Here is a 15,028-nt window from a genome sequence, read left to right as displayed (position 1 = left end):
TTATAGAATGATATGATCACTTGTTTTTTGGTGAAACTGATTTTGGAGCAAGCTCTTCATATGTCAAGAATTTTCTTCATGTATGATCTTAATAACCAGTTCCAAAAATGGGAGCAGGTAAACAATAATCACAGTATCCCCATGATTCTACTGACTAGTTAAGAAAATACTTTAATTTTATTAGCTTTTAAATATGTATTCTAAATTACAGTCAGTATTGATTAATACTTTTCTTGTTTTTAAATTTCAGATTGGTTGATGATCCGGACAGGTAGGATATTCTTTATGTATAATTAAAAATAAAATTAGATTAAATTAGTAAATTGAGAATAATCTTGTTTCGCTGTGTATTTGATCGTTGGTCAACAAATTTCAACGGGCATAAGTAATGCTATGGTCTTAATATTCAAGATGGAAAACATCATTCACTTACAAACTTCCTTGATCTTAACTTATAACCTTCCTCAATCTATGGCAATTGAAATTTTGCTCACTACCAAATATATTGGGCAAGACTGTCTTCAGTTTACTAATTTATTTCATAGGCCATGTATCTTTTGCTATATTAAATATTTGAAGTTTTAAAATAAGATTATTAAAACTCCAACCTTATTCAGTACTGCATATCATGGTTGTGCTTGCTCTAAAACTATTTGTGTATGCCAAGAGAGAATTAATTATCACACAGTTATTACACTGTGGTCATAAACAAATTTATTGTCATGCACAGATAATTAATTCTCTCTCCATTTAAAAGCATGATTGAGATAATTATATATAAAAAAATCAGCAAAATTATGGACAGGAATTCCAGTCAGTGGAGGGGCATTAATATACAGGGGGAAAAGAGAAAGTGAGAGAACAGAACCTTGGGAAACTTCAGCATTACTTGAGAAGTTAGAAGTTAGGGAGAGCCATCTTCCATCACACCAACATAGTGAGTCGCCAGTAAAAAAACTATCTGTTAGATCTGGCTGTGGTTCTGGGGTAGCATGCATGGATGCAAATTCACACATTGTGAGATTGAGCCCCATACCTGATCACCAGAAGTGCATAGTCTGTTGTTAGCTGCTGTGCTTTTATGTCGGCTGCAACAAAAACAGTTATTACAATGAAGTTGTGAACTCTTCTGACCTCAGCCATCCACAGTATAAATGGACACATAATCTTCTCCAAAAATTGGAAAGAAGACCACAAAGTGAAATATTGTTGGGAAGACCTTTATTCCAAATGTGATTTTTAGAAATTTTGAGAGAAAATGCTGGAATTTATTCAGTCTTTTTCTTACTCAAAAATGAGTGACATAAGCCAAGATATTACCAGTGTATTGACGCTGATGGAATCTATATTGGCAACCAATAACTTTTGAAAGAATAAGGTTGGTGGAAAGGAATTAATTGGCTGGATATCAGCAAATTTCAAATGTAAAAAATGGATTTCTTTTTACATTTTCTTATTGCACTGGTGCTGTCAGGACTTGGAGACTTCCTGTCATCAAGGATGTTCAGGATTCTTCTGTTGTCTTTCTGTCAGAAAACTAAAGGGGTGTTGAATGGAATTAGTTCAGCAGTTTAATAATAAGGGATGATTCACTATGATCATCAATGCAAGAGCTAGAGGATAAGAAACTAATAGGTCAGCTTTAACTTTAGACAAAGATGTAATATAACCATCGGGATGTAACAAAGGTGGAAATATGGATGGGCAGATGTTGCAGCCAATACCTTTGACAAAAGACCAGAAGGTCAAACTATTAGTTAAAATTTATATGCATTAACTGATATTCACTAATAGAGACCACATGTCAGCTGATGAGAAGCCAGTAAGTTTCAAAACAGCTGTACTGAAAGAGGCTCAGATTTTTAAATGTATAGTGGATTCACCTATTCTGGTGATGCTATACAATTTAAAAAGCTATTAGCAACTTAAGTGGCACCAAGTATAAAGGTATTTGTCCTTAAGTGAACTTAAGTCGAAGTCTTAGTGCTAAGTACTTGATACTCTCATCAATGAGAGCAAAAAGTCTCTCCACGATTGAAGTTGAACACAGTTGATGTTTAGAAATTCTGACCTTATTTCAACTTACTGCATTGAAATACCCATGCAGTCTATAGGTTGAACTATTATTTGGAAAGAAGTAAGTTTCCTCTTCATAGATTTTTCAAACTCAAGTTTGAATTTATTAATAACTTGTTTGCAACTGTTATGAGCTATATTTTAGGCGAATTATCTACTTTGTAGCATTTTTGATTAAGAAAACAAATAGTATTAGATGTGTGGTTAGGACTGTCTGGTATTTTAGTAAGTAAATCAACACTTTGTGTAAAATCAGTGGCAATAGTGAAAGCTTCAGCATCTCTACCAGCTTTAATCCATGCAACTAGGAAATTGAAAGTATTGTTTGCAATATTTTCAGTTTCTTAGTTGTTTGCAAGTCTTCACAGGTCAAGTAGGAAATTTTCATAAAATATTAGAAACAAGTAAATTAGAGAAATGAATTCAATAAAATGAACGGAACGATTAAACACCACTTTGGAAAACAAATGACAACTGAAACAAAATTACGACTGCACAACATCACTTCAAAATCAGCCCTCTTCTACAGCTGTGAGACTTGGGTCATAAATAAGAAAGATGCACACAAACTAGAAGTAGCACAAATGAGATTTTTTAGACCATTATTAGGCTTTACAAGATTAGACCACCAAAGAAATTTAGATATTTGTGAGAAATTAAAAGTAGATAACATAGTAAATGACATAAAATGGTATCAGAAAAAATGGGTCATCCACATAGAAAGAATGAACCCAGACTGGATCCCAAAATTAGCCTTAAACTACAAACCTACAGGCAAGAGAGATGTGGGTCGACCAAGACAGTGATGGCAAGGTCAAGACCACATCCAAGAGCTACAACGGAACAGGTCTTAAAAGACCTGTTCTGTTGTAGCTCTTAGAGGTGGTCTAAGCCGGACCAAGTTCATGATGATGATGAATTCAGATATACAACATACATAAAAAATGAGAAAACTCATTTTTCATTTATTAAAATTACCCAAATTTTACTCTTAGCAGTAATTTTCAGATTTCCTCTATCATTAAGTATTGTATTCTTACCTTACTTTCTGATTCAACAGTATTGCTTTTGACCAATCATATTTGATAAATTCTGCTCATCGTTTCCAAAATAATTAATAATTATTTATTTATTCCAAAATTTCAGAAAAGAAGTTACTTTGACAGGGTATGATGGTGAAGTCTACCGGGGCTGTACAGTGGTGAAACCTGAAGATATTGGATATACTGGTGAACAAGAGATTATGCTTTATTCTGGAGAAAAGAAAGAAACTGGGTGTGTAATATCATTTCTCTAGCTACTAGTATTTTTGTTATAAATTACACACAAACCTCATATCATCATTTTATAAAGCTTGAAAGAAGGAAGGAGTACTGGTTCTTTATGGTACTAGTAGGTGTATTCATAACTCATTTTGTAGGGGCTGGCAGCATTTCCTCCATATAATAATAATAAAATTCTTTATTCATAGAAATGTAGGACATGATTCCCGCTACAGGCAACCAGAGGAATCTTACAATTAACTGGACACATTACATTCGGTACATAAAAAAATACGTGGGTACACAGCAAATACATAGAATACATAGACAGTTCAATATACACAGCTAATATTGCAATAAATAGATTTTATAGTTATTATAATAGATTGATTATACAGAGCTTATATTGCATTACAGTATATAGGTTTTATACTTATTATATACAAGCTGCAACACATTGAGACAGTCTGAAAACTTTCACTGGGAGTTATGACTAGTTCCGCTGACAATTGCAGGAATGCTGAATGCACTTCACTATGGATTTTCACTTTTCTTCTCTGTAGGCAGAATCTCTGGACCACACATCCAAATCAATGTTTGTGGAGTTCAGAGTGCCAATGATGCTGTTCGGAAAGTGCTGCTTTAAGGTCGAGAGCTTCTGCTGGTTAGAACATGGTTAGAACAAAGCACTGGATGGTTTCTGAGGGCTCTACCAGGGATTTTCCAGCCTACGATTTCCCAGATATTAACGAAGTCGAGAGCAGCGGAGCACAGATTAAGTGCCATTGTGAGCTTCCTTGCATATGCCAGGTGCTGGGCTTGGGTGTACTGAGATTTATGCATAGCTGTGATTTTGATGTTGTATAGGGTAGGTGAGCCCAATTGTTGGCCCACTTTAGGACCCAGAATTCCAAACCCAGAGGGGTTTGGAATTCTGGACATAGGAGCAGCCGACCAAACTTTAATACCATAACTGATGACAGAACTAAAATAGTAGATGAGAAATTTTCTGACTGTTTCCTTGTTGTGCGCTCGACAGTGATCAAGTTTCATACCCCAGAAAGCCTGTAATGCCCTTGAATGCAGTTGCTGGATTTGTTCCTTATATGTTAGGTTTTCGTCCATTACCACTCCTAATAATTTTACGGAATGAGTGGCGATGAGAACATGCCCTGCAATGGAGGGCTGCAGAGAGGCTGCTAGATTGAGGTCTGCTTGTGCTCTAGGTGAGAAAATGATATATTTGGATTTTTCAGGGTTTATTTTAAGCCCAAAATAGGTAGCGTATTCACAGAAAGAGGAAAGATATTTGTTCAGGATGACAGAATTCGATAATTCCTCTGCCTGGTCTGGTGAGGTGTTAGCCAGGCTTGAGAGGTAACATACAATATTGTCGGTGTAGGCCATAAACGCAGGTATTTCATTCATTAGTGGAATAAATATCGCTGAATAAAGCAGTGCCGACAACGATCCACCTTGGGGTATACCGACTTCCACCTGTTTTGTGATGCAGTTATTCCCTTGCTGGAAAGTAAGGCACCTCTTGGTCAGCAAATTTCTGAGGAGCTTCGAGACATTACCTGTGAAACCGTAGTAGTTCTCCAGGAGGCACATAAGTGACTTAACTTGCACTGAGTCAAAGGCCGTTTTCAGATCCAGAAAAACAGCATGCATAACATACATAGCCTTGCTCCCAGGCTTGAAGGGTTTTCAAATTCAGAACCTGTATGCATGTTATTGGCGATCTTTATGAGAGTGTGTAATGTGTATGCTGAGGTCTCTGGGAAAGGATCTGATTGGCAACCACTTTAAACAAGCACTTCTCCAGGCATTTGAGAAAAGGGGAGGAGATTGAAATAGGCCTATAGTCAGCAGTTGAGGTCGGATTCTGCACCTTTGGAACTAGGATGACTCTATAATTTAGCCAAGCATTTGGGGAACTCCCTGTTGTAAAATTCTGTTAAACAACTTCGTCAGCTCATCGCTGATGAAGTAGGAGGCAACTTTAAGGCAAAAGGTGGGAATAGAGTCACTTCCCATTGTTTTCTTATTGGAAAGGGCATTGATTAGCTCCTCTTTGCCAATCGTCATGTTAGTGAGATTAGTTATGTCGTAGTGGGCACTGTTCCAGGGGGAGTCCGCATCTGCACTGTCTGTTTTGACGAACCCAGTTACATGATTGCACCATTCGGCCAAGTCTAACGATTCTGCTGACCATATGTGATTGGCCGACCAGGATTGCTGGCCACACGCTATCCTCTTCTCCATGAATGAGTTGATAGCCTGCTTCTTGGATTTCTGGAAACTGTATCTGGCTATTGAGTACGCTGGGTATGATCTTTCTGTGGGTGATCTCTTGAATTGGGCATGTAGTCATTGTTTTTCTTTAAACTGATGCATAAGGATGCTGGACCACCATGGCTTCGAGCGTGGGCAGATGACGCAAACTCATGACATGGCCACTCTAGCAATGAAAGACAACCATTTCTGAAGCCAAAACGCAGCTTCCTCTATATCGATTTCACTGAGAGTTCGCCAGGGGTAGAGCCTAAAGAGATCCATTGTTGTTTCAATTTTTAGGTATTTTGGATCATATACAGCTTTCCTGATCTTTTCAGTTGAGTTCGATTGGTTTGGTTGGTTATAGCATTTTTTCGACAGGATGAGAGAAGCTTCAATTGGCCTGTGGTTGGAGGGAAATGCTGAATTAGAACTGATTACAACTTCAATACTCCCATGGCTGGAAAAGATTCTCTGTAATGTGGCTTCTCCACGAGAGGGGGGGGACACAGATGCAATGGATGTTGAGACTCGACAAATCCGAAATTAACTGATCGAGGAGCTTTGATGCAGCCAGCAGGGTCAGGTTGAAGTCTCCGAGAATTATTACTTTCTGGTTGCACTTGATAGAGGTCAGAAGCCAAACAGAAAAATTAGTAATGCATTGGTCTGCAATGGGTGGGGGTAAGTATACTGCACATACTAGCAACTGTTGTCCGTCGACTAGATAGCAGCCCAGTGCAGCCTCAAAATCGTTACCGGGGTATGCACAAGACTTGATCAGAGCCTTTGGCAGATTAAGACTCCCTCTCCTTTCCTGTCTTTCCTGTTCACCAGAATAGACTGATAACTGATGTTGGTGGTTAAAGGTGATATGTCCATGTCATCATGAAGCCAGGTTTCAATAAGGATAACAAAGTCGTAATCCGCACTTAGAAGTATGTCAATCAGGGCACTGAGCTTGTTCTTCAGGCTCCTGATGTTCTGTATGAAGCATTTCACATGTTTATTGTTGACAGGCTTGATCTGGATTAAGTTTCTAGGGTTCCTTTCCCTGAGGATGGTGGCTGATTGGCGGTGGATTCCTCTTGAGCAGGGTGTGGCACTAGGACCTGTCCTACTAGTAATGTGCACTTGTATCTGTTGTTGTTGTTATTTTGGTTTTTTTTTAGGAGCATTAGCAACTAACGCCATATTGCTTCAGGGGATATGCGGTGGTCATTCCCTGACCTTTCTGCATCCTCCATATTTGGTGGTCATGGGCTCGAATCCCGGTCTAATCAAGATGTATGTGCTATGCACTGCTGCTCCTGCCCACCTGGCTACGGAGGTGCCACACTTGTATCTGGTTATCAGACTTGACAAGATGATTGCAGGATTTAGTCAGCAAGGTGGCTGCTCTTCTTTCATCAGGTTGAAAAGTACAGTCTGGTTTGCTGCCTAGCTATGCAGAGAGATGCACCCTGCCCACCTCTGGTCTCCAGATTGCATGTACTCCTGGTTGTGCATTATGGTTGCCGAAAGATGGCATCACTAGGAGACCTGCAGGCCAGATATCTGTGTTTAAATACCTTTCTATATTAGGATCTTTGATCTTGATCTGGAAAGAGGCATAGCTTGGATGCCTGGTGGGAACCCTGATTGGGGTACCGGGTATGTCTAACTGCTTCAGAAGGGTTTCAATTTGTTCCACCATTGTTTCCGGGGCTAGTCGACTTATAAATATGCTGGATGGTTTAGACCTCCTTCCTCTACATTGCACGATTTTAATACCTAGTAGCTTAGCGTTAGAGCCAATAACTGCATCACGATTCTGATCTGCTCGGCTGACAAAGGTTTCTTTACTAAGATTGGCCTTGCTTGGGAGGCACATTACTTCTGCTTATTGCTGATTTCTTCCCCCATTCTTTCACGACTTCCGGGGCAGTGGATGAAGGTGAAAGGATTGTAGGTAACGACTCTGTCGGGGGTCGCACGATGTGGGAGTCAGAAACCATTTGTTTCGAATGTTGAACAATTTGCATAGGTAAGGAGTCTGTATCCTGGATGGGCTTACTGATGGATTCCAGCAGCAATGACACAGAATGATGCGTAGAATGTTGTAGGTCTTCCAGCCTATGTATTGACTCTCTTAGGGTTGTAGTCTCTGTTTAGAGCTTTTTCAGAATATTTTCAAATAAGGTAAACTTCTCATCCATTTTACTACAATTCTGACACATGAGTTCCTCATGCTGCTCTAGGACCTGATCAGTTTGCGCCTGAGTGTCTCGCTGTAGGAGAACTGTGGCGGAGTCGGACATGCTTGCATTAGGTGATCTGCAGTTAACTTTGCCAGAGTAGCCCGCTGGTGACGGAGGTGGGAAGGGGGAGACGCTGTCCCTTGCCTTTGATTCTGTGGTGTTCACAGAATTTGTGCCCGCAGCATGCAGCATGTTGCCATCGTGATCACCTCTGGGCTGAGGCATGAACTAAGTTGTTTAAAAGACAACAGGTCTCACAAAAAACAAGCCTACTGGGGCCACTGCACTTGATCCAGCAATTTGTGGATTGTGAACATTTTCTGCACGTTTCAGATTGCTTCTGCACCACGTCGCCACGGGTACAGCAAGGCTTAACTTTGTGGGAAGAATAAAGGTTTAGAATAAAGTACTTACTTTATGACGTATGCTGAGAGACACTTCACCCTACGGGGAGATTATCACCTCTTCCTGACCTTGACAGTGGTTGCAGATGGTAAAGACGGCAATGAGGTAAGCAAGTTCTTCCAAGCTGTAGGAATGGTGAGCTTCCGCAGCAGAAAAGTTCCTGATTCAATTTGACTAGCAGGATAGTTGGAAGCGTTAGAAGGTACAGAACTTGAAGAACCTCGGAAGACATAAAAACACTTGGCCGTTGCCCTAGTACATGTATAAAACTCTACTCATTAACTTATATTTAAAAACACAACCGATTATTAGGAGCACTTGAAATAACGACTATGCCGAGTTCGCGCACGCACAGACTCTCGAGCTGCTTTAAAAATAGTCTCAAGGTCAAACTATCAGAATTTTTTGTACAATTGTATTTCTGTCTTAAAATATGTTGGTTGCAGAATTATCATAATTTTTTATTAAAAAATTAGATAAGTACAAAAAATTTGAAAAAAAACTTAAAACTAAATCAGGTAATTAATTAAAAGATTTCTGGCATTTATATTCTCCACAGAATTGTATTATATTTTTATTTCTATGCACTGAGATTACCAATGTGTTTTTTGATCAATTATTTGTCAGCCTCTGCTCAGGAGAATTCAAGAATATACCTCTTATCTTAAATCATACCAGCCTTGGTCTTAATTGTGGCTATAGTAATGTCAGGATTATTGTCAGTAAAATGAGTGAATTTGAACTCTTGATTAGGACAGCTAACATAATAGGAGATAACAGGACTAACAAAAATGTGGTGTCATCCAGAAATAGAGGATGATTAGTTTCACTATAGAATGTACAATTTCTTTAGGAAGGATAGGGAAGAGAGGATCATGCTTCTTATCAAAAGCAGCTGAGCACAAAAAGAACTTTTGAAAATTCAAAAGTTATGCCTGCCAACATAGAATCTGTGTGGTGTCATTAGTTGGAAGAAGAGGTATAATGAGAGTTTGAAACCCAAAGGTTGTAAAGATTGTGCTACAGTCCAAAAGATTGCAAAGAGTGTGATGAGAGAGTCTCTGCACATAGATGGAATAGGTGAACAAGTTGTGAGTGTCTTATTATGAGTGATTTCAATTTGCACCTAACTGATTGGAGTAAGTGGGAAGGAAACTATGAAAAACAAAATTTTTATATAAACTAGATGATTATTATATGTACCAGCTGTTAGAGAAAATACTAGGGATAAGAATATTCTAGACCTGATCATTACTGATGAACCAGATAACATTATAGGGATCAAAGCAGGAACCATTGGTAGGAGTAATCAGGCAGTTATTAGTTGGAAGATGAAGGAAGATGTTGCAATTGTTAATGATAAAGGCACAGGTTTTAATTTCAGAAAAGAGAATCATGACAGTTTAAGATGTTATATGGCATCTTATCAACTGGGCAGATTTCAGAGGGAGGATAAATGCTTTTAAAATAATTCAGAATCCGTGAATGCATATATACCATTAATAGCATGAGGAGGATGCCAAGATGGATGAAAAGAGAGCTGACGAGTCAAATAGAGCAGAAACTTTCTTGTTTAGGGATTTCATTAAAAAAAGAAAAAAGACAGGATACCATGTGTCTTCCTAGCTGCCTGTTTACACCATAGAAAATTTCTTGTCAGATTGAATCATAACTCCTAAGTCTTTTTTTGTCTTGAACCACTTTTAGTTCTCTCCCTAGCTTATATATGACTCCAGGGTTTTTGGTATGCGGTGTTAATATAACGTGCAGTTTAATATGCAGTTGGCATAAATGCAAATTTTACATGTTTTATGGAAAATAAGTTTTTAGAAGTGCTTAAAATATTGGAAATTTTGTTACTTGATTTTCTTTCAAATATGGAATATTTGTACATATAACTTTATAATTACTTTACATACTAAGTTTCTTAATGTTATTAGTTAACTTAATTAATTATTAATAAAAATTCATTATCATCATCAAACAGAATTGTGTACAAAATGCAAGAGCTGAGGATATTCCTCCCATTGCGTCATACAGGCAGCTATGTTACTTATGTCACTTAGAAGCATTAATAAACAGCTTTGATTAAGGAGTTGGGGTGGGGGAGATTTAATGAAAAATAATCCCTTTCCAAATCTTATGGAAAAAACACTTCCCACATAATAAACAACTTACTGCAAAGGAAAGCAGGGAAATATTTGTATTTTTTCCAAAACCATGAATTTCATGCTTTTAGTGATATGTAAAATTGATCATGAGAAAAACAATGTGCATATACACCAATGAGCCAAAACATTATGACCAACGAGTCATTATGCAAATCGAAGCAACTGCAGGTGAACTACGGTGCATGTGCGGGTCGGGACACGGTTTAAAAAAACCTGATACTGAGCTCCATTAATCAGTGTTACTCTTGTTCTTCTGATGGGAAAGGCAGTGGACTTGAGCGAGTTTGACAAAGGGCAATTGTAATGGCCAGATGACTGGGTCAGAGCATATCTGAAACGGCACGGCTGGTGGGATGCTCACGGTCAGCCATGGTTAATACCTACCAAAAGTGATCCAAGGAGGGGAAACCTATGAACCGCCGGCGAGTCGTTGGATGACCACGGCTCATTGATGCTCGAGGTGTGCGAAGGCTCTCCCGGATGGTACGTGGCAACAGAAGGGCGACTGTGGCACAACTCACCGGTAATTGGAATGCTGGTGATGGGAGTAATGTGTCACAACACACAGTACATCGAACCCTGCTGAAAATGGGGCTGCATAGATGCAGGCCACTCTAAGTGCCCATGCTAACCATAGTTCACCAGCAGCAGCACCTACAATGGGCACGCGAGTATCGAAACTGGACCCTGAGTGATTGGAAGAAGGTCGTCTGGTCCAATGAATCACGTTTCCTGTTGCACCATGTGGATGGCCGGGTACTGTGCGTCATTTACCTGGGGAAGTGATGGCACCTGGATGCACCGTGGGACAAAACAAGCTGTTGGCAGCGGTGTCATGCTTTGGGCAATGTTCTGCTGGGATACCCTGGGTCCAGTCATCCATGTGCCGGGCACTCTGACATTTACCACCTACCTAAACATCATTGCTGACCAGGTACACCCTTTCATGGCAATGGTCTTCCCCTCTGGCAGTGCTGTCTTTCAGCAGGATAATGTCCCATGCCACACCACCCGGATTGTTTGAGACTAGTTTGCAGAACAGAACATGAGGAAGACTTCCAGGTATTTCCCTGGCCTCCAAATTCCCCAGACATCAATCCCATTGAGCAGCTGTGGTTTGTGTTGGAACAGCAACTCTGATCTGTGGCATCTCAACCACGGACTTTACAGGAGTTAAAGGATCTGCTGGTTACGTGTTGGTACCAGATACCACAAGATACATTTAGAAATCTTGTAGTGTCCATGCCTCACCGGGTACGAGCTGTTTTGGTTGCACATGGAGAACCAACATCATATTAGGTAGGTAGTCATAATGTTTTGGCTCATCGGTGTAAATCAACATTTTCAACTTTTAGCAGTAGTCCTTAGGCCTTACTAATGACTATTGTAAAACAAAAATTATGGGAAATTAAGGATGCTTGAAATCAAAAGGGTGGTCACTGGGAATAATAGGAATACATGGTATATAATACTCTGCCTCTTTGTATATTCCATCAAAATCACTGCTTCCACCTTATGGCCATAAAATTAATAAGTGCTTTTGGCTACATAAATTTGGAGTGTTTAGAATTTTGCCTGCAACAGATATTGGCAAGATAATATGCATAATTTTAAGCTTCTAGGCAAAGAGAAAGTATCCTGCAATTTAATCAGGGATACAAACTTTGCTTTATTAATATTGTTCTGCATGTCCAAAGTCATAGGACTCTTGCTAATAAGTAATAACATTCACTTGTTTTTCAGTCATCTTCTTCGCCACACTGGAAGACTGCACATGTAAAATTCTTAAAAACAAAATAAATTTTTCTGTCTATGAGATTATGAATTTTATTTGGCTTGATGGTCTGTTGTGTGTGTGTGAGAGAGAGAGAGAGAGGTGGTTTGATTATTAATTCAGATTATATTATGTTTAATGAAATAAGAATTCTTTCTGTATAGCTATTTTGTATTAACTTTATATTACTCATATGAAATGCAAGCTTCCTTAGATGTTTTTATTTTAATATGTTAATGTTTGTATAAGGCATTTATTTCATTTTTTAGCATAATTTTCTAGTAAAGATGATTCTACTTAAAAACTTACAAATACACAGAGACATATATTATTTATTATTATTATTATTTTGTTAGAAAAAGAAGTAGATCTGTTTCACCTGAAAGGGAGGTTTTTAAACCATCAGTAATAAAGTGAGTATAAATAACTCTTTTTCTTTAAGTTTTATAAATATAAATCCCATTTTATAATAATATAGGTAATATATTACAGCAATATATAAAATATATAGGTAATATATTTTAGGCAAGCTCATTTATGTTTCAGTTTTATAAATAACCAAGTTTTATTTTGAACTTCATATAAATTAGTATCCGTATGAGCTAAATTGATCAGACGGATTTAAAAGGCCAACTTTTTAAGGAAATGATGCAGGAAATAATATGACTGAAAAAAAAAAAAAAAAAAACTTTAATTACACTTGTACTGTGATGACCAGTGTTTAATTTTAACACTTTAAGAAGAAGCAGCACTATATGTTATCAGCAAATTCCATTGTATGTGTTTCAGGTTGAATATCCAATAACTCACCTTGAGCACAAAAATATCAGTGAAAACACAAGAATTGGCAATTTTCATAGAAGTAAGAATCAGGGAATGTGCTGCTTGAAGCACGTAGTTTTGTATTGTCCTGCATCGAGCTTATGGCAGTGTTATTATCTCTGTTGGTTTCTGCATATCCAATGGAACTGCTTGAAGGGCATATCTAATCTTTGGGCAAAGGTAACAGCACAAGAAATAATAATTGTGCCAATAATAATTGGCAGGGTTGTTACGGACACTAATGACAGTAAATTGCTGCAACAGGAGCTAGAAAGGTTGAGCAGATGGGCTGAGAGGTGGCAAATGAAGTTTAACATTAACAAATTTTATTTTTAACAAATTTAACATTAACAAATGAAGTTTAACATTAACAAGAGTAGGAGACAGGCAGAATTACTTAACAAGTACAGGTCACTGTTGAAAAAAAGCCGTGAATTAGGGTTGAATTTGAAAGTGTCTGCAATTCTACCCAGGCACAATAGGACAGAGTATATGATGAGAGCCTTGTTGATCAATTCGGCCCTGGAAAGATTGTGCAAGGCTCAAGGGGTAGAATTTTTTTCAGCCTCGACTGTACTTGTTAACAGGAAAGACTGCTTCTACAGGGATGGGATACACTTAAATAGAAAGGGTGCAAGAATATTTGCTGATGCTATCGAGGCAGTGTTAGGTGGGTCGGAAAACTGCTAGCTTGGGGGGATACAAAGACTAATAGATTAACAGTAGCCACTGGCAGAGGTGAAAGTGATTCTTGCACTGCTTCTATTGGAATGAGCAGAAGCCTGAAAAACAAGATGCATGATATTTCAGAGACTGCTGGGAGTCATTGCGGTACAAGTAAACACATGGGTTGTGTTAGGGTAGCTAAGAATAGAAACAGGTGCATGTATACTTGCGCCGACCGGGCTAGCCGAGTGGGTAAAGTACCTGCCCGGCAACCCAAAGGTCGCGGGTTCGATTCCCGCCTCGGGCTTGGATCAAAGTACTGCAAAAACCTTGGAGGTGCAATATGGCCACAGAAGCCGATGCGCCAACAACTACCAAATCAAAAAAAAAAAAAAAAAAAAATGTATACTTGCGTGTACACCAATGCTAGGAGTTTAGTAAATAAATTTGATGAATTTGAGGTATTGCCCAAAGCATCAAAGGCGGATATTGTTGGGATTTCAGAGACGTGGTGTCACACAGATATAAGGAATGCAGAACTGGAATTTGGGGAGTACAACGTCTACAGAAAGGATAGGAAGGGAGGAGGGGATATGCTATTAGTTAAGAAACACATAAAATCCAAGGAAGTGAAGCCAGTCGACATCGCTGGACAGTGCAGTGTCGAGTCAGTTTGGTGTGATATAAGCATTTGGAGATCAAAATTGAGAGTAGGAGTGTGCTATAGGCCTAATGACTCTGATGAGTATAATAAGAAACTGTACAGGGAAATAGAGTGGGCCAGTACATCAGAGAGTCTTATAATGGGGGATTTTAATTTCCCAGATATTGACTGGAATTTGTGGGTTGGTCACTCACACACTAGCAAGGCTTTTGTGGATTTATTGGATGATTGTTTTCTACATCAGCATGTTTGGGAGGCAACTAGAGGGAGTAATACTCTTCATTTGATTATCAGTAGTGATTCTTCATGCATTAAGAATCTGCAGATAAAGGAACCACTAGGTGGCAGTGATCACAGTGTGCTGAAGTGGGATTTACTCAGAGAGGTAACTACCATCAGGGGTAAAGGGAAGGGTATTGCTTTCGTAAAGGTGACTACGATGGTCTGAGACAGTATTTAAATTCTATACAGTGGGACCAACTGAAGATGTTACCAACAGCAAATTCAAAATGGGAAGCATTCAAAGAACTTATCTTGGACGCTACTAGGCTTTACATACCAAATAAGAAATATTGTTCAAGGTGTAGGCCTAAATGGATGTCAGATGAACTAAAGAGACATATGACAGAGAAGAAAAATGCATGGGATACATATAAATTAACACATCA

The 15,028-nt window shown here is 38.6% G+C and overlaps 1 protein-coding gene across 1 annotated transcript in view; it reads left to right on the top strand.

Moving 5' to 3' along the window:
- Positions 1-15,028, top strand: part of LOC150089963 (uncharacterized) — a 153,132-nt gene that overhangs the window by 124,894 nt on the left and 13,210 nt on the right. Inside the window, exons 24-26 of the mRNA XM_090390147.1 lie at positions 251-271; positions 3,223-3,351; positions 12,565-12,621. Of these exons, the coding sequence (XP_090246273.1) occupies positions 251-271; positions 3,223-3,351; positions 12,565-12,621 (207 nt within the window). The remainder of the gene's footprint in view (positions 1-250; positions 272-3,222; positions 3,352-12,564; positions 12,622-15,028) is intronic.

The sequence above is a fragment of the Mastigoproctus giganteus genome, chromosome 2 (genome assembly GCF_048544385.1).
Source record: "Mastigoproctus giganteus isolate SK-2022 chromosome 2, ASM4854438v1, whole genome shotgun sequence".
Lineage (NCBI taxonomy): Eukaryota > Metazoa > Arthropoda > Arachnida > Uropygi > Thelyphonidae > Mastigoproctus > Mastigoproctus giganteus.
Note: the sequence above shows the minus strand (reverse complement) of the source record. Positions and strands in the feature narration are given on the sequence as shown.